This window comes from Anolis sagrei, chromosome 2 (assembly GCF_037176765.1).
Source record: "Anolis sagrei isolate rAnoSag1 chromosome 2, rAnoSag1.mat, whole genome shotgun sequence".
In the NCBI taxonomy this organism is placed as follows: domain Eukaryota; kingdom Metazoa; phylum Chordata; class Lepidosauria; order Squamata; family Dactyloidae; genus Anolis; species Anolis sagrei.
Genome location: NC_090022.1, coordinates 18,932,651 through 18,958,172, shown reverse-complemented (window position 1 = coordinate 18,958,172; position 25,522 = coordinate 18,932,651). Strand labels below are relative to the sequence as shown.

Sequence of the window (25,522 nt, the reverse complement as noted above, 5' to 3'; positions counted from 1 at the left end):
ACACGAGTATAAGCTGAGCTTTTCGGTCCCTTTTTAGGCTGAGAAAGCCTCCCTTATACTCGTCAGTTATTTATTATTTTACTCGTTTTTATTTTACTGTTATTATTTTACTCTATTATTACATTTATTATTTTACTCTTATTATATTTACATTCGTTTACAATTTTTATTTAACTCTATTTATTAAACTATTGTTACATTGTTTTACTCTATTATTACATTTATCTTTTTACTGTATTATTTTTTACATTTATTATTTTACTTTTTATTATTACTGGAAGGCAACATAAGCACATTTACACTGAAGGTTAGAATAATGGTTTAATCAGTTGGACAGTCCTGTATTTTATGTATATTATGGTTTTATGTAAATATTCAAAAACATTTAATCCACTGGTGTCTCAATTAATGCAATTTTACTGGTATCTATTTTCATTTTGAAATTTACCAGTAGCTGCTGCATTTCCCACCCCTGGCTTATATTTGAGTCAATATTTTCCCAGTTTTTTTGTGGTAAAATTAGAGGTGCCTTGGCTTATATTTGGACCAGCTTATAATCGTATTTATACATTAATCGGAAACTGCCAACAGCCAATGCATATACATGAGGGATCTACCAGAGGGACTAAAACACTCTTCTCTCTCCACTGGAGAACTACATTTCCCTATAAAGCTGGCCAGGTCAAACTTTCTGCAATGAGAAAGTAATTTGGATTAATATTTATCCACTCAGCTGAGAACAGCAGATTTGTATCTTCTGCCGTTGTGTTTTAATTTCAGACTGATATGTTTATATTTTGGCACACTTCCCTTCTGACGCACTAGAAGACGTTACATCTTTAAAAACGGTCTCAGCCTCCATTTGTTGTTTATTTTTAAGCACTCAGCACTGACTCACTGTCACACATCTCCTTCATCTAACATGGAGCGGGGAAGAAACTTATGCTGTAAAGAATGAAGCCACACCAGGGAAAGGTTATTCACAAGACTAGTTTAATTCAACACCCATAACACTGGGTTCCTTTATTACCAAAAAAATAAAATAAAGAGGGCATCAAAGGGGGAAGAAAGAACAAGCCACGGCTAAAACATTTGTCGATTTTGCACTACTAATTTACCTGCCAGAAGAAACCAGCTGGGACAGGGGCTTCATATGTTAACATGCAAACAAAATTTTTAAAAGGATGGGGAACACGCATAAGAAAAATACAGAAGCCTTAAAAATTGTCATGAATGGCCATACAAAAAAAAGATGTCTGTGCACTCAATCCCTCCTCCCAAAAGTTTTTTCACCCTTGTACAACATAACATAATTCTAAATGCCAGAAATTCACAGAGCACCGCCATCAAAACTCCTCTTGCTTTTGTGCCTCCCGTCGCAGGAAGATGGTAAGTGCTGATGTGAAGAGGAAGCAGGGCAAAGCCAACAGACAGGTGGAGTCCCCAAATCGTCCTGGCAGGAAGACAGGCAGGCAGTGGGAATCCATTCGAACATGTGTCTCGCATGCAGGTGTCGGTAGTGGGACCCTCTGTTATCTTCTTAAATGCCGGCTGGGCAACGGGACAGTCAACCTGAGGGCTTCCCACGTGACTCTAGGGAGCTCAGGAGACCCCGTTCTCACTTGGACAGCAACTCTTCCATCCCTGCTGCTGGATTTGGGTTATTGGGGCATGTTTGTGTTTTGCAGGCTGCCGGTCCCCTCGTTCTCCATCAGGTGAAATTAAAGGTGAAGTTTCAGGGAAGCGGAGGAGGTCAGGAACTAAAACCATGGTGAACATAGAGAGGGAAGGGGTCCCCCTTTATCGGGTCTGTTCAACTGTTAAGAGACAATGACGAGTGTTAGCCAGAACTAAACTTGTTTTAGACATCAACTCCCACAATTCCTACTCATCATTTCCAAAGATTTTCTATAATTTCCAAAACATCCTTTTTTTCTGGGTTGTTGTAGGGTTTTTTCAGGCTATATAGCCATGTTCTAAAGGCATTTTTCTCCTGACGTTTTGCCTGCATCTATGGTAAGCATTCTCAGAGGTAGTGAGGTCTGTTGGAACTAGGAAAAAGGGTTTATATATCTGTGGGATGACCAGGGTGGGACAAAGGACTCTTGTCTGCTGGAGCCAGGTGTGAATGTTTAAACTGATCACCTTGATTAGTATTTGATTGCCTGGCAGTGCCTGGAGAAATCCTTTGTTGAGAGGTGATTAAATGTCCTTGTTTGTTTCCTCTCTGTTGTTGTGCTGTTCTAATTTTGGAGTTTTTTTTTTAATACTGGTAGCCAGATTTTGTTCATTTTCATGGTTTCCTCCTTTCTGTTGAAATTGTCCACATGCTTGTGGATTTCAATGGCTTCTCTGTGTAGTCTGACATGGTGGTTGTTAGGAGTGGTCCAGCATTTCTGTGTTCTCAAATAATATGCCGTGTCCAGGTTCGTCCAGGTTGAGTCCTTTGTCCCACCCTGGTCATTCCACAGATATATAAACCCTTTTTCCTAGTTCCAACAGACCTCACTACCTCTGAGGATGCTTGCCATACATGCAGGCGAAACGTCAGGAGAAAAATGCCTTTAGAACATGGCCATATAGCCCGAAAAAACCTACAACAACCCAGTGATTTCAGCCATGAAAGCCTTTGACAATACATTAAACCTTTTTCTCCTTTCAGTATGACTGGCAGATTGTTTTTGAGAGCAGTGGCTCTGTGTGTATTTCTGCTCCTGCTGCAGCTGTCTGGGTTGTTTAGGAAGATGTTCAGCACTCAAAAGAGGTCCTATACAGCCCACTGTGAAGAATCTACCCAGTACTTTGCAAATTAAGTCATTAGGAAGTATTCTGATATGGCTATTGCAGATTATTTATTTATTTACCATATTTATATCCCGCCCTTCTCACCCCAAAGGGTATTCAGAGCGGCATTTACACATAAGCAAAAATTCAATGCCACAAAAACTTTCAATTAAAATAAACATAGTTGTTTTGAGTTTTCTGGGCTATATGGCCATGTTCCAGAAGCATTCTCTCCTGACCTTTTACCGGCATCTATGACAAGCATCCCCAGTGGCTGTGAGGTCTGCTGGAAACTAGGAAAGTGGGGTTTATATATCTGTGGAATGATGTCCAGGGTGGGAGAAAGAACTCTTGTTTACCTGAGGCAAGTGCGAATTTTGCAATTGGCTACCTTGATTATTTATTTACGATACTTCTATCCCGCCTTTCTCAAACCCGAAAGTGACTCAAGGCAGCTTACAACCAGGCAGCAATTTGATGCCTAACAATATACAATTAACAGAATTAAAAATACACTGAATTGCCTTGCAGCTTCAAAGCCTAGCTCAGTGGTTCTCAGCCTGGGATCCCCAGATGTTTTTGGCCTACAACTCCCAGAAATCCTAACAACTGATAAACTGGCTGAGATTTCTGGGAGTTGTAGGCCAAAAACATCTGGGGATCCCAGGTTGAGAACCACTGCTGGTTGCTGCCTGTGGGATTCTTTGGTGGGAAGTGTTAGCTGACCCCGATTGGTTCTTGTATGGAATTCTCGTTTTTCCTGTTAGGAATTGTAGGAGTTTGCCCATGCCTTTCTCTAGCTAATCTAAACAATAATTCAACTAATTCAATCTCCCTTGCCAGTTCATGCCTTCTCCAAGCCCCAGTTGACTATTAAGCTCAACCAAGCACCGGAAATTTCCCTCCCTCCTCATCCCCCTCCTGCCAACATGCAACACTCACTGTAGGAGGAGATGTCAATCTCGTCAGGAAGCTCACTGATGTTGACCTCAAAGCGGTCCTGCACCTCGTTGAGAATCTTGGCGTCGTTTTCATCCGACACGAAAGTGATCGCCAAGCCCTTGGTGCCGAAGCGCCCAGCACGCGCCACCTGCAGGATTCACAAAAGAAAAATCAAGATTTGGTGCCGACACAGGACACTTCAGGCACTTCAATCCAGCTCTCCCCACAATTTAACAGAGGACCCAAAAGGAAAGACAACCAAGACACAATTTAAAAAAAATGTATGTAGGCTGACATTAAATAATCTTCAGGTTTCAAAGCTTTTGAAACCCTGGGAGTTGTAGTTTTCTAAGGTCTTTAGTCTTTTCTCCCAGAGTGCTGGGGCCTCACCAAACTACAACTCCCAAAAATTCGACAGGTAACAGCAAACCCTATTGAAATAAAAAAAACAAACCTATGAAAGCCCACCAAGGCCAAGAGTGCTGCTCAGGGCTGAAAGAAACATCAGCAAGTCAGAGACTCTAGTCTAGCAAGCTCATCAGGGCAGCTCTACCTTGGGATTTATAAACGTGTCTCCCCACTTCCAGGACCTATGGACCTCAACTCACCCGGTGCAGGTAAGTGTCTGAATCTTCTGGCATGTCGTAATTGAAAGCGATATTGACCCGCTCAATGTCCATGCCACGACCAAAGAGATTCGTGGCCACCAAGATACGGCGCTGGAAATCCTTGAACTGCTGGTACCGTGACAACCTGCAAGAAAAAAAAAGACTCCCATATGCACACAAAGCAAGTTAGCTACCTCTTCTTCCCTAGAAAAACTGTGTTTCTTTAATTCTAAGACTCAGTTTTTTCTCCTAGATCAGTGGTTCTCAACCTGTGGGTCCCCTGATGTTTTGGCCTTCCAACTCCCAGAAATCATAACAGTTGGTAAACTGCCTGGGATTTCTGGGAGTTGTAGGCCAAAACACCTGGGGACCCACAGGTTGAGAACCACTGCCTTAGATAAACATCTCTAAAAATGAGGGACGTCTTAGAATGGCAGGTTTATCTTAACAATGGATGAAATATGACACCTCTTATTAACAAGGGACCAAAAGAAAACTGTCACTCACGCTTTGCTAATCTGGACACCACACCTTTACCCAGCTCTCATTTTTTTTAAATCATGAAAGTCACTTCTGGTGTGAGAGAATTGGCTGTCTGCCAGGACATTGCCTAGGGGATGTCCGGATGTTTTACCATCCACATGGAGCTCACTGAAGTCAGTAATGTTCCTCCCTTTATAAAAACGTTTGCCAATGCCTGGTGTAGATTTGCCCTATGTCTACTTTCTCGGGTCAGATTAACACCTCATCACTGTACCCACAAGTTTTGCATTTCTCTGTCTATTCACACACACAGGGCCAAAAGAGGCAGGGTCAGGTGAATTGGCACAATGCCAATTCGCTCTTACACCCTTTAAGGGCACTTAATAGAGCCCCATCCTGCCTTAACCACAATCCCTCCTTCTTTTCTCTGATCATGCAGGCACCTTTGATGATGTTTGATTTATGGGGTGGAGTGGGGTTTTTAAAACACATTCATTCATTCTATCTATTTATCTATTTATCTATTTATCTATTTATCTATTTATCTATCTATCTATCTATCAATCAATCAATCAATCAATCAATCATTTGGCATGTCTAACAGAAATGCTGCAGTGTACAATAATATGGTTACTTGATTTGGAACATCTTTGCAACATTTCTGGTTCAGACAAATGCTAGTTGCTAATATTTTATACGCTGCTTCACTCGTGTCCCTGAACAGGAAGTTGGAGCTGACAGACAGGAGCTCATCCCATCTCATGGATTCTAATTGCCAACCTTCAGGTCCGAAGTCTAGCCAGCACAACCATTTAACACCGGGATTGTGGCGCAGCTGGCCGAGTGTCAGCTGCATCAAGATCACTCTGACCAAAAGGTCATGAGTTCGAAGCCAGTCCGGGGTGGAGTGGTTTTCCAACAAATTGTGTAGCCTGTTGTCGATCTTTGCAACCCGAAAGACAGTTGCATCTGTCAAGTAGGAAAATTAGGTATCACCTTAAAGTGTGGGTAGGCTAAATTAACTAATTTACGAGTCCATAAAAAGACTCCAGCAAAAGCATGCGGGGAATGCGGAAGTACATTAGTGTCGCAGATGGACGATGAAAGCGACAGCTCCCCTGGTGGCCAGAAAAAGTTAAATAGCCTCTGTGTATGCCTGTATATGTTGTAACTCAAAACTGGCATTGAATGTTTGCCATATATGTGTAAACTGTAATCCGCCCTGAGTCCCCTGCGGGATGAGAAGGGCAGAATATAAATGCTGTAAATAAATTAACCCATTGCGCCACCATGGCTCAGCTCTCACAGAGCGTTTGATTTGAATTCCTTCCCAATAAGTCTATGAAGTTTTCAATCCAAACCTATCACTCCAGAAGCAATGTGAATTTAGCTTCAAGTGCTGGATCCTGACCCAGAAAACAGCAATAGGACACATCATGCTAAATAGGGGGACATAGCTTAATGGCTTCCAATATTTCAAACAAGGTCTTTGGAGTCACAAACCATGGACCAACAGAAAAACAAGTTTTCACTACTGCTTCCAAATCAAAATAATTATCTGTCACATTCCACGTGGGCCTAGAAAGGATCTGTTAAAAGTCTTCCTACTGCCAACCTACAGTTGGCAAATGCCTGCTGAATCTCAGCATCAATTACATCTGCAGGGGCCACTGCTCAGCGCTTAAGAGGAACTTCACAGAACAGAATCAGAGACTCTAGTCTGAGCAAGCTCATCATTGCAGAGGAGACCCTCAGATGACTCCCTCCCTTAGGCCCTCTCACCTCTCTTCCTGAGGCATGCCCCGGTGTATGGCAATGGCAGGGAAGTTCTGCTCCACCAGCAGCTGAGCGAGTGCAATGCACCGCTGCACAGACTTCACAAAGATGACCACCTAGATGAGAAAAGGAAAGGTCAACCACCACTGTCAGCAGCAAGGAGGGACAGGAACCTTGTTTTTCTTACCTATGGCACATATAGTAAGCCCTCCAGATTTGCAGGCTTTAGTTGTGAAGATCTGATTACTTTAATGATTAATTAATATCACAGGAGCCCTGTGCACCCCAGCTCCAGCAAATGTGGAGGGATACTTTTACCATCCTGCTGAACCCCACTACAAAACCTGTCAGGATGAGCCTCAAAACTTCATTCACAGAAAGAACCCAAATGTCCCACAGGCAAACTACCCTAGAGTCTGTTCCTACGTGCTCAAAGCTTAGTTAAAATTTTGTATCCAACCTTCCTGACTTGGTAACTTTTGGTTCAGAGCTTGGAAAGATTAGCATTAGTGTTAATGCATTAATTTTAAATCCGGAGGGACTCATAAACATGAATTATAATTAGTACTCATTAATTTGTTCAAAAGTATCATTTGTTACAAATGGTAACAAATCAAGTAATAATTGTAAACACTCTAAATACTCATTAGAGTGGCTGCTCATTTTATATTTGTTTCTTAGATGAAATTACTCCCAATATCCAAACCAACGTATTAAGCAGCATTTGTCTTTCATTTTTAGGGACTGGAAGCAATAGGCTCCCTTAAAGTCCAGGCAGGATTGGCATGGAAGGTAAGCTCTGGTTTGCAGCCTGGAAAATCAATGCATCAAGGCTCACTTTCAAGAGCTCTGATATGCTTTTAAAAGCTGACATCCTGCGGCAAATTGGTAATATTTACGCCTCGTTCACGGACTCTGCTTTGATCCAATCCCAAATCGCTACTTCCGCCTCCCAAGACTGGTTCCTCCTCCCTCATCCTTGAAGTGGGGCCCACCTCCCCAAGGCACCTGATTGAACTCCAGTACATCAAGCAGATCAAACAGCTTGCGGTTCTTCTCGTTGTCTTTCAGTTTGACATAGTACTGCTGCAGACCGTGCAGCGTCAGCTTGGTCTCATCGTCCACGAAGATCTCCATGGGCTGAGGAGCAAACCCAGGGCCGGTTAGACCAGGGCAAGGCAGACCTGGGTTTGGAGGGAGGGGTGAGGGGAGGGCGAAAAGCATGGACGGGCCCAGCAACAGCATCTTCCCCTGCCACAGACACACCTGGCTTCTGCAGTCCCTCAAGAAATGCGCAGTAAGCAAAGTGGCAACCCACCCTTTCTGCAGTCAACAAACCCAAGCAGCCCAAAGCTTCTAAGGAGGAAGATTCTCCCCATTTGCTAACGTTTTCTCTAAAGCACCCTGTGGCTTTAAAAAAAGGCTTTCCCTTTGCAAAGCACTAATGTTTTATCTATCTTTGCAGGATCTGAACTTGACAAACAAGCCACCCACTAAAGAACATGTCTTCCTTCATATATGTGAAACAAAAACAAAAAAAAATGACAGAACTTGCGTAGGGAAAGTGACTAGAGCTTGTTCCAAGAGCTGCAGCCACCCAGACTATGCTGCCCTTAACCATCCTATCAAAGGGTTCCTCCAGGCTCACATCCCAATTCCCAAAATGTATCAGCTGTCTAGTATCAAAAGCCACAAAAGAGCAAGGACAATGGCAGTTGCCCCTTCTATTTTCCTAAACAAGCACAGAAAACCACTCTATCTGATTCATTCCCAAATAAAGAATACTGGCCTCAAAGAGATAACTAGCCGAAATGCTTTTTCTTGCACTGAATCTTCCCAAGATCAATACTGAGATGAGCTCCACCCCTTTCCTGCTGTGTAACTAGATGGCTCCCGCAAAGCAGTTCCCTTCCTTCTATCCTCCCCCCCCCCCTTGCCCAGGGATGCCCTTGAAATTGCCACTTTCCCACAAGGCAGAAGGAGAAGGAAAAGGGGAATAATCAAAAACAGAATGACGCGCTTTTGCCAGTTCAGAACTGAAAAAAGGATAAAACTTCTCCTCCAGGTCACCAGGCGTCCGCTCCACTGGCTGCCGCTGATCTCTCCGATCCTCCAAGGAGTCCTTCGCCGCAGGTCTCCAGAGTGCCAGCCACAGTGAATGGGCAGGAGGGACAGGGCAGGGAGGGCAGGAACACGTATCTGCATGTTGTGTGCGGGTGAGCATGGTAGTGAGAAGAAAAAGGCTCCACTTGCCTGTGTGTGTGTGGGCCAGGATCTTCCGATCTTGGGTGCATGGGGGCCAGGATCTTCTGAACACGGTGCAGGCACAGAGATGGGTCCCATGCGCAGGGAATGCAGGGAAACAGGACAGCAGGAGGGGTGCAATTAATCCTGCACCACCTGCCCAGTGTGACGGTACAAGAGGATCCTTCTGGAATGGATCCCCTTCTGAACAAAACATTGACGCTCCATATGCCAAGCAGCGTCAAAAAAATAGAACGAGATCTCATGAGTGATTGCTCTCTAGCCCTATTGGGAAAGGCCTATCACTTGTGTCATGTGTGTGCCTATTCTGGCTAATGTAACCCGAATGATCTTCCGGAAGTTATGTGCCCTACCGATGCCTGAGGGGGGGCTGGGGTAAGTGATGGGCGGCAGCAGCACAACCCAACGGTGCTGTCAACGGCGGTGGCGCTCTCTCTAAGCTCTGATCCCCTCCTCCTTCCCTGGATGGAAGGGAGGGAGGGAGAGAGGGAGGCTGGTCAGCTGGCCAGCCAGGTGAATAAAGAAGGTAGAAGGGGTGTAATTACGTCTTGCATGAATTTGCGGCACACGGGGCGGATTTCCTTGCTGAGAGTGGCACTGAACATCATGACCTGCTTTTCATGAGGGGTCATGCGGAAGATCTCCTGGACATCCCGGCGCATATCTACAAAGATGAAAGAACAGACAGGTTCGAATTTATTATTATTGTTGTTTATTTATTTCATTTATATACTGCTTTTCTCAACTCCTGGAGGGACTCAAAGCAGTTCACAACGAAGTAAATGGCAAAATGCAATGCCTCACAAAATATAAAATACAACACATAACTAAAATAGCATATAACAAGGGATTAAAACCAGTAAACTATAAAACATTGAACATTGACAACAAAGAACATTAGAAATTATTGTCTTGCTACTGTGAATACCCAGTAAATCTGATACTCCTCAAATAGGAAGAGCTGGAGGGGGAATGAATAGAGTATAGCTTGCAGAATTTCCCAAACATGACCAGTTTAGGAAAGGAGATAAAAGTTGTGGTAAAAAAGGGAACATCTTCAAGCTCCCCTACTAGGCCACATCTACATTCAGTAGTTCTTCCAGTCCCATAAATTCCAGGAGCTCCTGAATAAGGAAAGGAACAGATGCCTATGAATATTTTTACTCAATCTGTGAGTTTTACTCAACTTCCAGAAAACCCAGCCAGTTTATCAGCTATTAGGATTTCTGGGAGTTGAAGGCCAAAACACATGGGGACCCACAGGTTGAGAACCACTGCTCTAGTCTAAAGGACCTTCTAGGTTCTGAAAATCCCCAACTTTTCTCTGTCCTAAAGGGAGTCACGCCCTTCAAAAATAGTCCTGGTGGCCAGATGTTTTCTGCAAACCATTTCTAAAGTTAGTGGGGAGGGAACTACCATGGCTGGTTCCCCACAGCAAACATTTCCATGCAGTCCTAAGAGTACATCTATTGATTAGAGAGGAGAGGTTCTCAACCTCTCTAAAAAGCTACAAAGATGGGAATTCTTTTCACACAACTTCATCCTAGCTGCAACCAATGCACCAGCTATTTGGTGAGAAAAATAAAAAGCAATATATGATGCAAACTAAATTGTGATGTTAGAAATGTTATTTCCAGCCACAACCTCAATTTTTCCCTTTCTGGTTCATTTTAGAAAAATAGAGCATCTGTATTATTCTTGAGGCAGGAAGAAACTGAACTTAGGACAAGACAAAGTTCCTTCCATGTCAGGCTCATGATCAAAATTTTCTTCAGTTTGCCTCATAGGAACCAGTTCAAAGAACAACTAGAGCAAAGGATCACTGTACTGCCTCAAAAGTAGAAAACATTGCTACTTCTGCTTATGGATGCCTAAGAAGTTCAGAACATCAGTTTCCATAACCTGACCACTCCTCATACTGTTAGTTCTGCACCACACTCACATCTTACCCCACCAGAGTAAGGACCCCTCTCTCACCAAGCTGCTCAAGCATCTTGTCGCATTCGTCCAGGATGAAATGCTTGATATGTTTCAGGTTGAGGCTCTTGTTGCGGGCCAAAGCGAGGATGCGGCCCGGGGTTCCCACCACGATATGCGGGCAGTTCTTCTTCAGCACCTCCTCATCCTTCTTGATGGACAGGCCCCCAAAGAACACCGCCACCTGGGTTACAGGAGGGAGGAAGAGGGAGAGAGAGATATATAAGTTTCACACTTTCCTTCCCACAATCCTCTAGATTTACTTTTGAAACATTTTTCATTTGTGCTAGTAAAAAGTGGGCTTTGGTTCCAGAAAGAGATAGAAATAATTCATGAAGCTCACCTTGACACTGGGCATATACTTGGAAAAGCGTTCATACTCCTTACTGATCTGGAAGGCCAGCTCACGGGTGTGACACATCACGAGCACAGACACCTGCCAAAGAAGCAGAAATGCATTTGTTATTCCTCATGATATCACAGATTACATATTCCCTCAAGTCATTTTACTAGGAAGATTATCATGCCCCTGATGTGCCCACCCAACCCTTCCCTCTGCCCCCACAAAAAAAATGTTTTGCTTTTCCTAAACATACCTGTCCTGTGACTGGCTCCAACTGTTGAAGTGTGGCAAGAACAAAGACGGCAGTCTTGCCCATACCGGATTTGGCCTGGCATAGGACATCCATGCCCAAAATTGCCTGGGGGATGCATTCATGTTGCACTGTATTGGAAATGAGAATACAATCAACACCTCCTGGTTCTGCAGACCTCGAAAGCTCTTGCTTTTAACTGCCCTCTACCCTATAAACTCCCACCAGACTTTTCCCAAAATAAGGGTTTGATTTGGGCTCACCTTCTGAGGGGTGCTCAAATCCACAGTCAACAATGGCACGGAGGAGTTCTGGTTTTAACAAAAAATCACGAAAACCGGAACTGTGAATGGAGACATAGGACCCCTTGACGTCTTTCTTAGATGGGACATCCACTCCTTCTCCAGCTGCCTGGTTTTCCACCTCATCATCTTCATAATCCAACAGCTCATTGTCAACGTCGTTCTCAGTCATTATGATGGCTCTCTCTGTTGCTCTAAAAACTGAGATAAATACTCCAGTGAAACTAGAGCAACAACCATTAAGAGCACACATCAGATATAGCAACTCCACACAAACCAAATCAGTACTCATTTCAAACAGTGGCTTCTTTCTGCCATAGAGTTAGCTGTCCTTATCTGCTGCAGAGAGATTACTAGGTCCTTTAACCACTAATTGATCTATTGCTTGTTTGCAACTCCTTTCAGCTCTAGACAACATGGCCTATTGTGAGAAATGATGGGGACAGCAGTTTTAACCATATATGGAGGGTCACATTCACCAAACCTCCTAATTCTATTATTATCATTATATTCATTTGTACCATGCCCTTTCAATAATGGAGCTCAAAGGGCAGAATAATAGCTGATGTCAAAACATACAGATCCCCAAGGTGTCTAACAGCATACTTTCCCCAGTATACAGGCTACCCAAACTCTAAATAAACACCTAAAGGAGGACGCATTGAGGAGGGGGCACACTTGTTTTCTGTTGTTCTGGAGACAAGAACACAGAGCAATAGATCCAAACTGCGAAAAAAGAGATTCCACTCAAACATTAGGACAGGGATCTTCAAACTAAGGCCCAGGGGCTGGATACGGCTCTCCAAGGTCATTTACCCGGCCCTTGCTCAGGGTCAATCTAAGTCCGAAATGACTTGAAAGTACACAACAAGAACAGCAATCCTATCTCATCAGTCAAAAGCAGGCCCACTCTTCCCACTGAAATGCTAATAAGTTTATATTTGTTAAAATTGTTCTTCATTTTAATTATTATATTGTTTTTAGTGTTTTTTGTACTACAAATAAGATATGTGCAGTGTGCATAGGCATTCATGTTTTTTTTTCTTCAAATTATAGTCTGGCCCTCCAACAATTTGAGGGACTGTGACCTGGCCCTCTGTTTAAAGTTTGAGGACCCCTGCATTAGGAAGTACTTTTGAAACATTTTTCATTGTAAATGAAATTTTACATTTTTGATTGTAAAAGCTGTTTGGCAGTGAAATATGCTACCTCAAAGTATAATGGGTTTCCTTTTCTGGAGGATTTTAAAGAAGAAGCTGGATGGCCATCTGTCAAGGGTTATTTTAATTACGGTATGTGTACTTCTGCCTTGGCAGAATGGGATAGGCTTGGAATGCCTTTTGGTCTCTTCCAACTTTTATGATTCTAAGTACCAAAGAGACATAGTTTCTGAAATGTGATGAAACATACTGTGTCGTATGGGTATTTTGTGTTATGATTCCTAAATACCACAATGGTTTGGACTAGAGAGCCCTTGGAAGTCTCTCTTAACTTTCTGAGTGTATGAAATGCGACTAGATAGCCAGATTTTCCCCTACTTCATTCAGGAGCATGACTTGTTTTTTGTAAACTGATGGGATTCTAACATAACAGCAGCAGAAAGGATGAATAAATACTATCATGAAATTATGTTTTTCCTGGGCTATCAGCAGCTCCACACAAGGTGCCCTGCAGTATCTGCTTGGAATACTTTTGATGGTGGGAAAAGAAGGCTAAAGAAGCAGCTCTAATATTAGAGCAAATACAGTAAGAATTTCCCTACATTTCCCCTGTACAAATATTTGTAGGCTTCCTACATAGAAGGAAAGACTTTAGGAAAAACCGGTGATACGAGGTTTCTGGCAGTAAATATGCTACCTTGGAGTGTGATGGAATCATCCCCTCATCTGGAGGTTTTTTTAGCACAAGGTGGATTGCCACATGTCTGGGAGTTTTTAAAAAATTATTTTTATTTAGATAGATTAAAACAAAACCTACATACAGGTATACATACAAAATAATATAAAAAACAAAAGATTTGAAATACTTTTTCTAGAACACTACTACTACTACATCCTAAAACTCCAAAAACATTAAGGGCATTAATATGTTCCTTTTTATGTTTAATTAAACCAAACAAGTGGTGGTGGTGGTGATCTTGGTTTTAATGTTCACAAGGTTTTAATTGTGTTTAGTGTTTATAATATTTATGTTTAACTAGCCATCCCCTGCCACACGTTGCTGTGGTCCACATGGGGGTTCTGTGTGTGGGAAGTTTGGCCCAATTCTATCGTTGGTGGGGTTCAGAATGCTCTGTGAATGTAGGTGAACTATAAATCTCAGCAACTACAACTCCCAAATGTCAAGATTCTATTTTCCCCAAACTCCACCAGTATTCACATTTGGGCATATTGAGTATTCTTGTAGAGTTTGGTCCAGATCCATCATTGTTTGAGTCCACAGTGATCTCTGGATGTAGGTGAACTACAACTCCAAAACTCAAGGTGAATGTCCACCAAACCTTTCCAGTGTTTTCTGTTGATCATGGGAGAACTGTGTGCCAAGTTTGGTTCAACTCCATCGTTGGTGGGGTTCAGAATGTTCTTTGATTTTAGGTGAACTATAAATCCCAGCAACTACAACTCCCAAATGACAAAATCATTTTTTTTGAGTGAAGGACATATATTTGAGTTGTTAGGTGTCTTGTGTCCAAATTTGGTGTCAATTTGTCCAATGGTTTTTGAGTTCTGTTAATCCCACAAATGAACATTACATTTTTATTTATATAGATGGGTTTGTTTTAACTTTTGTATTTTATGTTTTTATTCTATTGTAACTGGCTTGGGTCTGGGTTAGAGAAAGACGGAATATACATTTCTCAAATAAATAAAAATAATCTGTTATCTATTCTAAGGGCTTGACATTCTCTGCTTTGGAACATTTAGAGGTTTTTAAGCAGAGGATAGATGACCATCCGTCGAGGTGTTTTGATTGTGTCTCCCTGCATGGTAGAATGGGGTTGGACTAGATGGGCAATTCTATGAGGAATTTATCTACATATTTCTTGAGGATTCTTCTCATACTCTGACAATTTGACCTTCTAGTCTTAGGAACACAGGCCTCATCTGCACAGCCATATAACCCAGTTTCTGAATCCAGATTATTTGCTTTGAACTGGATTATACGGCAGTGTAGATACAGATAATCCAGTTCAAAACAGATAATCTGGGTCCAGAAACTGGATTATACAGCAGCATAGACCCAGCCATCCTCCATATGGGTATCTCTGATGGGAGAGGTTACGCCCATCCAAAGGACAAAAGAACACATAACAAGAGGGAGCTCTCTCTCTCTTCCTATTAAAATGGTTGCAGCACATTAGTCCTAAATGCAAACCAAGCAAAGCCACATGAGGTTATAGGGCCTCTTTAAGAGTGTGTGTGTGTATATGTATATGTATATGTGTATATATATATAGTATGTATATATATTCTTTTTAAACTGTTTGCTATCCTATTCGAGTCCACCATTCATTGCTTTGAGCTTTCCTCGGTTCGTTTTATCACCCAGAAATACCAAAATGCACCAAAAAGTATCTGCATTATAGCTGCATTTTCAATTAATAGTAAGCAATACTTACTATCTTTTTAAAAACCTCAATTTCAAAATGGAATAAAAGGCGGTGCCAAACTGTTTGGAATAACTTCCTTCAAAATGACTCAAAGAAGCAAAATATGAAGCTGCATTAAGATATCATCCAGCAAAAAACCTTTCTGTTGAAACTATATCAAAATCCTATTAAGAGCACAGAATGGAAGGGGGAGGGGCGATGGAAATGCCAGACTTAAATCCTTTATATTTCAAATTTCTCCACCAATTTCCGCTTGAAAGGTTGCAGAAGAGTTCCCTCTCGCCACCCAACCAGGCGCTGAAGAGCTGCCTAACAGCATCCAGCCGATGTTTCAAGATTACAAACAGCGCGGTGAAAACAACGCCAAAGCGCCGAGACGTCCGCCATCTTGGATTCACTCAATAACAATGAATGCGTTACTACCCCCCTCCATCTTTTAACCCGGTTTTAAGGCACTTGAGTCGGGAAAAGGCCCTCAAAAAGACAACCATCGGACGCGCAATCGCTTCTAAAATCGATATCGACCCCGTGATGGAGCGGATGGCACAACGGTGCGCCGATGGAGAGGAGATAACGGAGGAGCATCTTACCTCTGGCAAAGGGGAGGAGCTGGTCGAGTGCGCGAAGAGGCGGCCACAGTCGAGTGAAAACGACTTCCGGCCAGCGCAGAGCACGGCGGAAGCTCCAAAAGGGACCTGATGTGAGGACCCCGCGGCATTCTCGCGGGCTTTTTGTCTAAACCAGTGCCTAACTAGAACAATGGCAATAAGGATGGTTATTCGTGTTCTGGTTCGAAAAAGCATTTTTTAAGAAAAAAAATCACGTGCGCGTTATTTCAATATTTATGGCATTTATTCAAAAATATCCAAGATTATGATAAGATTTTGAGGGAGGCGTCTGCAAAGGACACCAAATAGGAGAAATGTAATGCAGTACAAGACAGGACATAAATTCTGTGTGCCCAATGGGACGCCAGGGCTGCCTCAGATTAAAGGCCTTTGGATTTCCTTAAAACAGAGTCTTTAGATTGCTTAAAGGTTCAACAAAATTCTTTATTATTGAAAACAAACAGGTACTTTAAGGCCTTCTTAATAGTCTGTTGGCTCTCTCTCAATCTTGTCCACAGGGAACAGGCACTATCTTCATAACTGTATTTTACCTAATGGGGAAATCCTTAACTTCTAATCTGGGCAGTCTGTCTTTGCCTCTGTTGGCGTGGAGCCCCTGCACCCGGTACCAACTGCTTCTGGCTTCTGCGAGTGACCCTTACCAAGCAGAGAGGTCCTGCAGAACTAACGGGGACATGTCTAGTGTACATAATCCATTAAGGTGACCAAGGCTGTCTCGGCTCCATGTCCCATCCTAAAGCCAGACTGTGCTGGATCCTGATAGTCCGTGTCTTCCAAGAATACCTGGAGTTGTGAGGCCACCACATGTTTCAGGACTTTGCCCAAAAAGGGGATATTGGAAACAGGCCAATAGTTGACAAATTAAGTGGGGTCCAGTGATGGTTTTTTCAATAACGGTTTTATTACAGTTTATTTTAAGCTCACTGGAATGTTGCCTTCTCGAAGGGAGGCGTTCACCACCACCTTCACCCACTCGGCTAATCCCCCTCTGGCTTTATTGTCAAAAGTGTTGTACCATACATTTCTCTGTTGAAATTCATCTTGTTAGTTTTGGCCTAGTTCCCTAACCTAGTAAGGTCATTTTGGATTCTGATCCTGGCCTCTGGGGTATTTGCTATCGCTTCCAATTTGGTGTCATCTGCAAACTTGATAAGCACATCTTCTATTCCATTGTTCAAGTCATTGATGAAGATATAGAATAGCACTGGGCTCAGAACAGACTCTCTGGCACCCATTGGTCACTTCTTGAATCAATTAGTTGAATTACTCTGTAGTGTAGTGCTTTTCATGTTCCTTGATTCGTGTCTAGGACCCGCCTACCTTCGTGACCGCATCTCCCTCCATGTACCAACCCAGGCCCTTCGATCTTCGGTGGAGGTCCTCCTTTCACCCCTATCAATCTCACAAGCCCATCTTGTGGGAACTGGATTCCCACATTATATTATATAATGCACTTTTTTGTTACCTCCAACTTACGGCAACTTCTCCTCTGTGGCTCCCCGACTTTGGAACTCTTTACCTGGAGAGATCAGGAAAGCCCCTTCACTAGAAATGTTTAAAAAGAACCTTAAAACCTGGCTCTTCTGCTGCGCCTTTAGTGATTAGGTGCACACCACGACATTTTGCACCCCTCAACGTTTTTGCTACTGGAGCTTGCGCCCCCCAAATGGGAAGTTTAGCCTCACAACTCTATGTATTTTATGAGTTCCCTGTAAATGTCCTGCTCCTATTTTATCTCATTTCAGTCCTTTGTTTTTATCCTGTATATGCGGCCTACCCATTGTTATAGTTATTGTGATTGTGTTTATTAGAATGTTATTTTATGACTGCGTTTTTTTAAAATGTAATTTTGATGATGTTGTTGTTATTTGTTGTTTTTGTATTGATTTTATTGCTGTAATATGTTGTCTGGGCTTGGCCCCATGTAAGCCGCTCCAAGTCTCCACTAGGGAGATGGTGGCGGGGTATAAATAAATATTATTATTATTATTATTATTATTTCCAGGTGGAAGATGATGATCCTTTGGATAGAAGCACCCTTTGGATCCAGTCAACCACTTTCCAATCCACTTGACAGTAATATTATCTAACCCATATTTTATTAAAATGTAAAGGTGGAAATAAAAAATGAGTAGAAACTGTAGACTATATCTTAGCAGCAACCCAAACAACGGTAACCTTAGGATGGAAAGAGCAAGGGAAATGGGAACTTTAAAAATGGTATGAATATTTATCAGATGACATGCTTCAAGATTACATCACTGAAAGGAGAATTAAATATACGAATGAACATCCTAAGGAGAACTGGGAGTCGAAATGGAAAAGGCTTATCACCAAAGGGAAAGGGAAATATAAGAAATTGAATTAGACAATCTTCATGATTGAATAAATAAAATAATACAAAGAGCAGAGAAACAACTGTTCCCAGAGGGAGGAAGAAGGAAGAGAAAAAAATTGATATGTATAAAAAGGTAAAGGTAGTCCCCTGACATTATGTCCAGTCATGTCTGACTCTGGGGTGTGGTGCTCATCTCCATTTCTAAGCCGAAGAGCCAGCGTTGTCCGTAGACACCTCCAAGGTCATGTGGCTGGCATGACTGCATGGAGCGCCATTACCTTCCCGCCAGAGCGGTACCTATTGATCTACTCACATTTGCATGTTTTCGAACTGCTAGGTTGGCAGAAGCTATAAGTAGTAAATAAGTATAGAAATGTAAAGGTGAGGAAAACAGGAATCATAGGAATATTATGAGAATATATGGGAATATTTTTGTAAAGGTGACTGTAATTATATTATAATTTACTTATATAACCAAACAAAAATACATTTTTTTAAAAAAAATCTCAGGTTCTCCATTTTAATCATGTCACTTTTTATTCATCATGACCAAAACTGACAATGTGCTCAGTTGTAAACAGATACCCTTTGTGGGATGGATGATTAGAAAGAATTAAGCAGCATGTACCGGAGAACAAAGACAAGGAACCACATTTTCAGCGCACATACATACCAGCAAAACAGAAGGGGTGTTTGTAAAGGCTCAGATTCACGAGAAATACCCCTTTATGCCATAGTAAGGGAGAGTATTATGGAGAAAGGCATCCAGAATTGTTATGTGGACCAGGGCAGATCCATATCATATGGTTAGGGGCCTTTTCAAAATATTCAGCTAGAGCACTATGATCCGATCTCAACTGCATCCCATGGAATCCTGTGATTTGTTCTTTAGTGAGGTACTACAGCCCTTTGGATAAGAGTTCTAAAGACATACCTACCAACGGTCCTAAATTGGCCAGTAAGGTCCCAATTAATCCTCTGTCGTCCCACTTCTAAAATGTCCCAGTTTCTCTCCTTTCCTTCCATTTCCCCCCTTTGCCCTCCACTTACTTCAACGTCTTCAGATTAAGTTCAAAGTGCAAAAGTAGTGTGTTCAGTAGCAGAATGAGAAGTGGCAGAATATTGCCCTTCCCAGTAGGCTCAGGCCCCTTCTACATTGCCATGTAATCCAGATTATCAAGCAGATAATCCACATTACCTGCTTCGAACTGGATTATATGAGTCTACGCTGCCATATAATCCAGTTCAAAGCAGATAATTTGGATGTTATATGGCAGTGTAGAAGGGGGCTCAGGCAAATACAAACTGCTGCAGCTCTCCTATTTTGTCTGTACTTCCTTACTAATATGATTTTCCCACTATGATGTTGTCTGGCCACATGTGTCCTTGTTTTCATTTGTAAAATGCTGAGGAGGATATAAAATACCTCTTTTAAACTGCAAATCAGGAGATTCCATAGGGTGCAGACAGGACAGATAAGGTGGAATCATACCACCACAACAATGGAGTGCGAAATGGCATTAACTCATTCCATAGAGTAATAGCTAATAATGAGGGAGCCAAATTGCAAAGTGCTAGATGATGACTGTGGATAAGACTGAATGCCATTAAATTCTAGTCCCAGCATACCATAGAATGCAATTGGAAAACCTATACATTTCTAGAGAGGAATCTTCTCTAGCATTTTGTTAGGTACCTCCAATGCAGCTATATAATAACTTTACTTCAGAATCACCTGAAGGACCTATCAAATTACTTTTTTTTTCATATCAGGAGCGAGTTGAGAAACTGCAAGTCACTTCTGGTGTGAGATAATTGGCCATCTGCAAGAACGTTGCTCAGGGATGTCTGGATGTTTTTACCATCCTGTAGAAGTCTTTTCTCATGTCCCCACATGGGAAACTGGAGCTCACAGATGGGAGCTCACCCCATCTTGTGAATTTCAACTGCAGACCTTCAGGTTAGCACTTCAACTGGCACACAGGTTTAACCCATTGAGCCACTGTGGCTCATCAGATTTCTAAAAATATGATTTTCTCCTCGATGCGATTAAGCATCCAGGAGATGCTTAACATGGATTCCACAATTTTAGGGGTCTTATGTATACATACATTAGTATATGCAAACAATCCTTCAAAATGGATTTAAGCCTACTGGTATCTTTCTCGTGAGAGGCCTGAAGGCAACCCTGACATTTCTGCAGACAATCCCTCCCAATATTTATGATTATGAAGACAACCCCATCAAGCAAGATTCACAACTTTGCTATGAATTCTGATAAATTATTAAAAACAATAGATGGAAATATTCTTGGGGTAGAGATCATTCAATCAGGTAGGATTCAATTTTGGACATAGGTGAAGGTTTTATATTGTCGGAGGGACATCAAGACAGACCCACAGCGGTCAGGAGACTAATACTAGGCAGGGCTTTACGCAGGATATGAGCCAGGAAGGTTTGCTTGACAACCAAGTGGAGATGATGGCCTGGGTCAGTGGGTCCCCCTAAATAGCTGCCCGGTAATTGGGGTGTATTTGGGGCCGCACATCCCAAACAATGGTGAGAAGTTGACGCAGGACCCGATCCTTGCCCCGGGCCTGTCCTCCTTGCATCGCCTGCAGTTTCTTCCGGGTCTGTGCCTCCACCTCTGCAGACAGGTTCCCCTGAGATCCCAGAGCCTGGAGGGAGAAGGAAGGAAGGAGAAGTGTTAGGTTAGTCCCAAATTATGATAGACATGTTTCTCCCAACTCTGCTCATTCAGTTTCAGTATTTGGTCAGAAGCTTTTAAAATGACCCAGTTTCAGTCTCCTCCTCCCATGTTCCTCCTTTGCACCCATCTCGCTTCAGTGGCTGCAGATTGAGTAAAAAATAGAAAAATACTTTGCATTTAATTAATGAGAAGGGAGATAAAGTAGCAGAAATACGCCTTTCCCAGGAGGCTGAGGCAAAAGCAATCAGCTGCAGCATTTCTTAGCTTGTCTGTTCTTTCTTATTAAAGAAACTTTGCTATCTTTACCACAATGTTACGTTTAGTATCACATGTCCTGATTTTCCTCTCTAGAATGCTAGAAGGTATGGAATTATCATCATAATTCCTTAACTATATTACAATAAATCCTGTCCCTGTTGTTGTTGCCCTTGATTACATTCGGCCATCCACATTTGCAGGTTTAGGTTTTGCAGGAAGTTGACCATAGTGTGAGAGAGATTACTTGCATCATCATGATCAATTTATGTTACCTGCCTCTCCTTGCAGCTCAAGGCAGGGTACAATGCAGCCAAAACAGAGAGACAAAACCCAACACCACTGAAATACATACAACAAAATACACACAAGACCCAACACCAATAACATGCAGGTTAAAATTCACAGTTAAAAATTCACACCTCTCTAGCAAATTCTACATCCTCCAGCAGAACTCAATGGCCCATGTATGGTAGCAATTGAGCATAGAAACGCACTGGAAAACCTAGAAATTATTTCAGGTTTTTAAAAATAGATTTCTTCCCCTAATTTTCCACACTTGTGGAGGGCCTTTTCAGTGGTGGCCCCTCGACTCTGGAATTCACCCCCTAGAGACATCAGACATGCCCAATGCTGGCAGTCTTTAGGAGGAGCCTGAAAATGTGGTTGTTCCAGTGTGCCTTTCCAGAATAAGGAGAATCTCTCAGCAATATGCCCTCATAACGCACTTTAATACTAACTTAGGATTGTCTGCGCGCCCTCATCTTTCTCCAAAAACCCTGTCCTAATTTGTCTTACCTTATTCATGCCCAGCACTTTTTAAATTTTAAATTTGAATTTTACATTTGGCCCGGCCATTGGTTTTTAAATGCTGTATGTTTTTGATATTGTTATCGTTTATTGCTTATTGTGCATTTTTTGTTTTTGAGTTTATTTCAACTGTTTTGTATTGATTTATTGTTATTGCTTCTGTTTATTGATGTGTTGTGGGCTTGGCCTCATGTAAGCCGCACCGAGTCCCTTGGGGAGATGGTAGCGGGGTACAAATAACATTTTTAAAAATATATTATTATTATTATTATTATTATTATTATTATTATCCTGCACTCCTAAACCCAGCAAATCCAGAAGGCTGACTGTATTACTTCTGAGACCCATCCTCCAAGCTTTCCAACGACCCCATGAAACCCCAAATAACACCCATAAAAAAACCTGTGCCTTCCCCACATCTTACCGCCTGCTGCTTCTGCTGGAACTCCCTCTCGCGCTCCATGCGGTACTGCTCAATCTCAGCCTGGGCTTCTTCTTTGGCCTGCTTCAGCCGCCGAGCCTTCCCTAGGATGGAGGTCAAGGTGAGAAAGGAAGAGAGAGACATACAGGACAAGCTGGAAGCACATATGCCAAATTACATCAGTCTTGATATCTGAATCTCAAGAGGTATTGATCTTAGTGGTAATCATTGTTTGTATTATAAATATTTAATACTGTTTTAACGTTTATATGTCGCACAAGAGTTGCCCTGGTGTGTGAGGGACCACTAGTCCCCTGCTTTCATACCTTTTCCCTATTTTCCTTCTCTTATATCTTTTCCCCTTTCTTTTCTTTTCATTTCCTCCCTCCCTCCCTTCTTTCCTTCCTTTCTTCCTTCCTTCTTTCTTACCCCTCCTTCCCTCCCTTCTCCCTTCCTTTCCTTCTTCCTATCCAATTCTGGGCACCACAATTCAAGAGAGATATTGACAAGCTGGAATGTGTCCAGAGGAGGGCGACTAAAATGATCAAGGGTCTGGAGAACAAGCCCTATGAGGAGCGGCTTAAGGAGCTGGGTATGTCTAGCCTGAAGAAGAGAAGGATGAGAGGAGATATGATAGCCATGTATAAATATGTGAGAGGAAGCCACAGGGAGGAGGGAGCAAGCTTGTTTTCTGCTTCCTTGGAGACTAGGACGCGGAACAATGGCTTCAAACTACAAGAGAGGAGATTCCATCGGAACATGAGGAAGAACTTCCTGACTGTGAGAGCCGTTCAGCAGTGGAACTCTCTGCCCCGGAGTGTGGTGGAGGCTCCTTCTTTGGAAGCTTTTAAACAGAGGCTGGATGGCCATCTGTCAGTGGTGATTTGAAAGCAATATTCCTGCTTCTTGGCAGAATGGGGTTGGACTGGATGGCCCATGAGGTCTCTTCCAACTCTTTGATTCTATGATTCTATGATTCCTTCCTTTATTTCTTTCTCCTCTCTCCCTCCTTCCCTCTATTCTTCTCTCCCTTCCTTCCTTCTTTCCTTTCTTCCTCCATTCTCCAGCTCTGAGAGGGTCTACATCTTTTCTTCTATTTCCCTCCCTTTATATCTTCCCCCTTTCTTTTCTCTTCCTTATGATATAATAATAATAATAATAATAATAATAATAATAATGGGTTATTGTAGGTTTTTCCAGGCTATATGGCTATGTTCTAGAGGCATTTTCTCCTGACGTTTCGCCTGCATCTATGGCAAGCATCCTCAGAGGTAGTGAGGTCTGCACTCCTAAACCTCACTACCTCTGAGGATGTTTGCCATAGATGCAGGCGAAACGTCAGGAGAAAATGCCTCTAGAACATGGCCATATAGCCTGGAAAAACCTACAACAACCCAGTGATTCCAGCCATGAAAGCCTTCGACAATACAATTATTATTATTATTATTATTATTATTATTATTATTTATACCCCACCACCATTGCCCCGAGGGGGACTCGGGGCAGCTAACATGAGGCCAAGCCCAGAATTACAGTACAGCAAAACAGAATAAAATACAAACAGCAACTAATAACATCAAAATAAAATATACAAAATAACAGAAAATCAAATAAACAGATGCAAAATAATGTGAATAAAATAATAGCACGGTGGGTGAGCCAAAGGCACAGAATAAGATTTATAAAACCCTGGATGAGATAAGTAAATTGAGAAGTATGTGTCTGTGGGGGAGCTCCCTCCCTTCTCCTTTCCTTCTTTCCTTCCTTTCCTTTCCATTCCTTTCCTCCTTTATTTCTTTCTCCTTCCTTCCTTCCTTCCTTCCTTCCTTCCTTCCTTCCTTCCTTCCTTCTTTCCTTCAATTCTCCAGCTTTGAGAGAGTCTACCTCACAGTGTCTCCATGGCAAAATGGCTCTCTTTATGGCTCTTCCCTCCCTCCCACTCTCTTATACACATGTCATCTAGTGAAATCAGAAATGGCCACTTCACCTGGCAACAGCCTTTGTGGCACAAATGTACCCTGACACTCTCTGTCTCTGTCTCTGTCTCTCTATATATACACACATAGACATACTCACCTTATGCTTTATTTATCATATATTGTTTGTTTTAGTGCTAGTTACTGACTAAAATAAATATATATGCTACATTAATTTTGACAATCTTAATACACTACAGGACACAGATGCGGGACCTTTTTCTCTTTCCAGATATTGTGAACTTCACCTCCCAGAGACCCCATTCAACACAGCCTATGGCAAGGGAGTATGGGAACTGTAGTTCAAAACATCAGAGGGGGCGATATTCCCTGCCCTTGCTCTGAAGGTGGGGAGAAAAGCTGTGTTTACATTAGCAGCCATCCTCTGGGCATTTAAGTGTCTTGAAAAACCTATGGATCATCTCTCCTTTTCTAAAAAGGAAAGGCATTGAGTGATTTTCAAAGTCGCTTCTTCCCAATCCCACTCTGTATAATAATATACCCCCATGCCCATAAGATGATGATGAGGATGATGATAGTGATTATCAGCCAAATCTATAATCAGAAAAGAGGGACCCCGGCTTACGTTTCCGAGCCTCTGCCACCTTCTCGGCGGCCCTCTTTTCGGCCTGCAGCAGCTGCTGGATTCCCTGGGTCTGGCTGGCCATGACTCCTTAGCAAGGATGCTCAGATCAGCTAATACTCCTCCTCCTCCTCCTCCTCCTGCATCTGATGAGTTGGGTACCACTTCCTGCCAAAGCTCCTCCCAGGTCCTAGTGCCTCCTACTTTCTGCCTGTTTTGTCTCTGTTCTGCAGCAAGTCATCCCCTGTTTGGGTATCAGCCAGCACGTCAACGACTTAAATCAAGACATAGTATTCTTAGATCTACAGAGACACTCGCTGGAACACCCCAGCAAGCGAGAGTCCAAAAGTGGCAGGCCCAAACCCAGCACCTCAATCCATGGGTGATACCAGATGAGAGACTCCCCCCTGGGCACTCAGAAGACTGGGCGACTTGGAAGGCGCTGAACAGACTGCACTCT

The 25,522-nt window shown here is 42.5% G+C and overlaps 2 protein-coding genes and 1 non-coding gene across 3 annotated transcripts; all 3 read right to left on the bottom strand.

The window, feature by feature from the left end:
• Positions 1 to 976: 976 nt before the first annotated feature.
• Positions 977 to 16,038, bottom strand: DDX39B (DExD-box helicase 39B). Its single transcript, XM_060759467.2, has 11 exons — positions 15,931 to 16,038; positions 11,692 to 11,931; positions 11,432 to 11,559; positions 11,179 to 11,271; positions 10,836 to 11,019; positions 9,404 to 9,522; positions 7,602 to 7,733; positions 6,600 to 6,709; positions 4,335 to 4,479; positions 3,727 to 3,874; positions 977 to 1,817 (listed from the first exon to the last, which is right to left on the bottom strand). The coding sequence occupies exons 2-11, from the start codon at positions 11,900 to 11,902 to the stop codon at positions 1,801 to 1,803; spliced, it is 1,287 nt and encodes a 428-aa protein (XP_060615450.1). The 5' UTR covers positions 11,903 to 11,931; positions 15,931 to 16,038; the 3' UTR covers positions 977 to 1,800.
• On the bottom strand, positions 6,489 to 6,558 carry LOC132769554 (small nucleolar RNA SNORD52). Its single transcript, XR_009630879.1, has one exon. It is a non-coding gene; the product is annotated as a small nucleolar RNA SNORD52 (small nucleolar RNA).
• Positions 16,039 to 18,825: 2,787 nt separating the features above from the next.
• Positions 18,826 to 25,223, bottom strand: ATP6V1G2 (ATPase H+ transporting V1 subunit G2). The gene is made up of 3 exons (XM_060759468.2): positions 25,066 to 25,223; positions 22,507 to 22,607; positions 18,826 to 20,985 (listed from the first exon to the last, which is right to left on the bottom strand). The coding sequence occupies exons 1-3, from the start codon at positions 25,145 to 25,147 to the stop codon at positions 20,812 to 20,814; spliced, it is 357 nt and encodes a 118-aa protein (XP_060615451.1). The 5' UTR covers positions 25,148 to 25,223; the 3' UTR covers positions 18,826 to 20,811.
• Positions 25,224 to 25,522: the final 299 nt, after the last annotated feature.

What these genes read in the sequence shown, in the direction of transcription:
- ATP6V1G2 (XM_060759468.2), bottom strand. Translation starts at nt 25,147, where the DNA reads ATGGCCAGCCAGACCCAGGGAATCCAGCAGCTGCTGCAGGCCGAAAAG. An exon ending in GGTGGCAGAGGCTCGGAAAC is followed by an intron (nt 22,608 to 25,065) that starts GTAAGCCGGGGT and finishes CCTCCATCCTAG; the next exon opens with GGAAGGCTCGGCGGCTGAAG. An exon ending in TCCAGCAGAAGCAGCAGGCG is followed by an intron (nt 20,986 to 22,506) that starts GTAAGATGTGGG and finishes TTCTCCCTCCAG; the next exon opens with GCTCTGGGATCTCAGGGGAA.
- DDX39B (XM_060759467.2), bottom strand. Translation starts at nt 11,902, where the DNA reads ATGACTGAGAACGACGTTGACAATGAGCTGTTGGATTATGAAGATGAT. An exon ending in GCCGCAAATTCATGCAAGAC is followed by an intron (nt 7,734 to 9,403) that starts GTAATTACACCC and finishes TTTGCTCCTCAG; the next exon opens with CCCATGGAGATCTTCGTGGA. An exon ending in ATGTACTGGAGTTCAATCAG is followed by an intron (nt 6,710 to 7,601) that starts GTGCCTTGGGGA and finishes TTTCTCATCTAG; the next exon opens with GTGGTCATCTTTGTGAAGTC.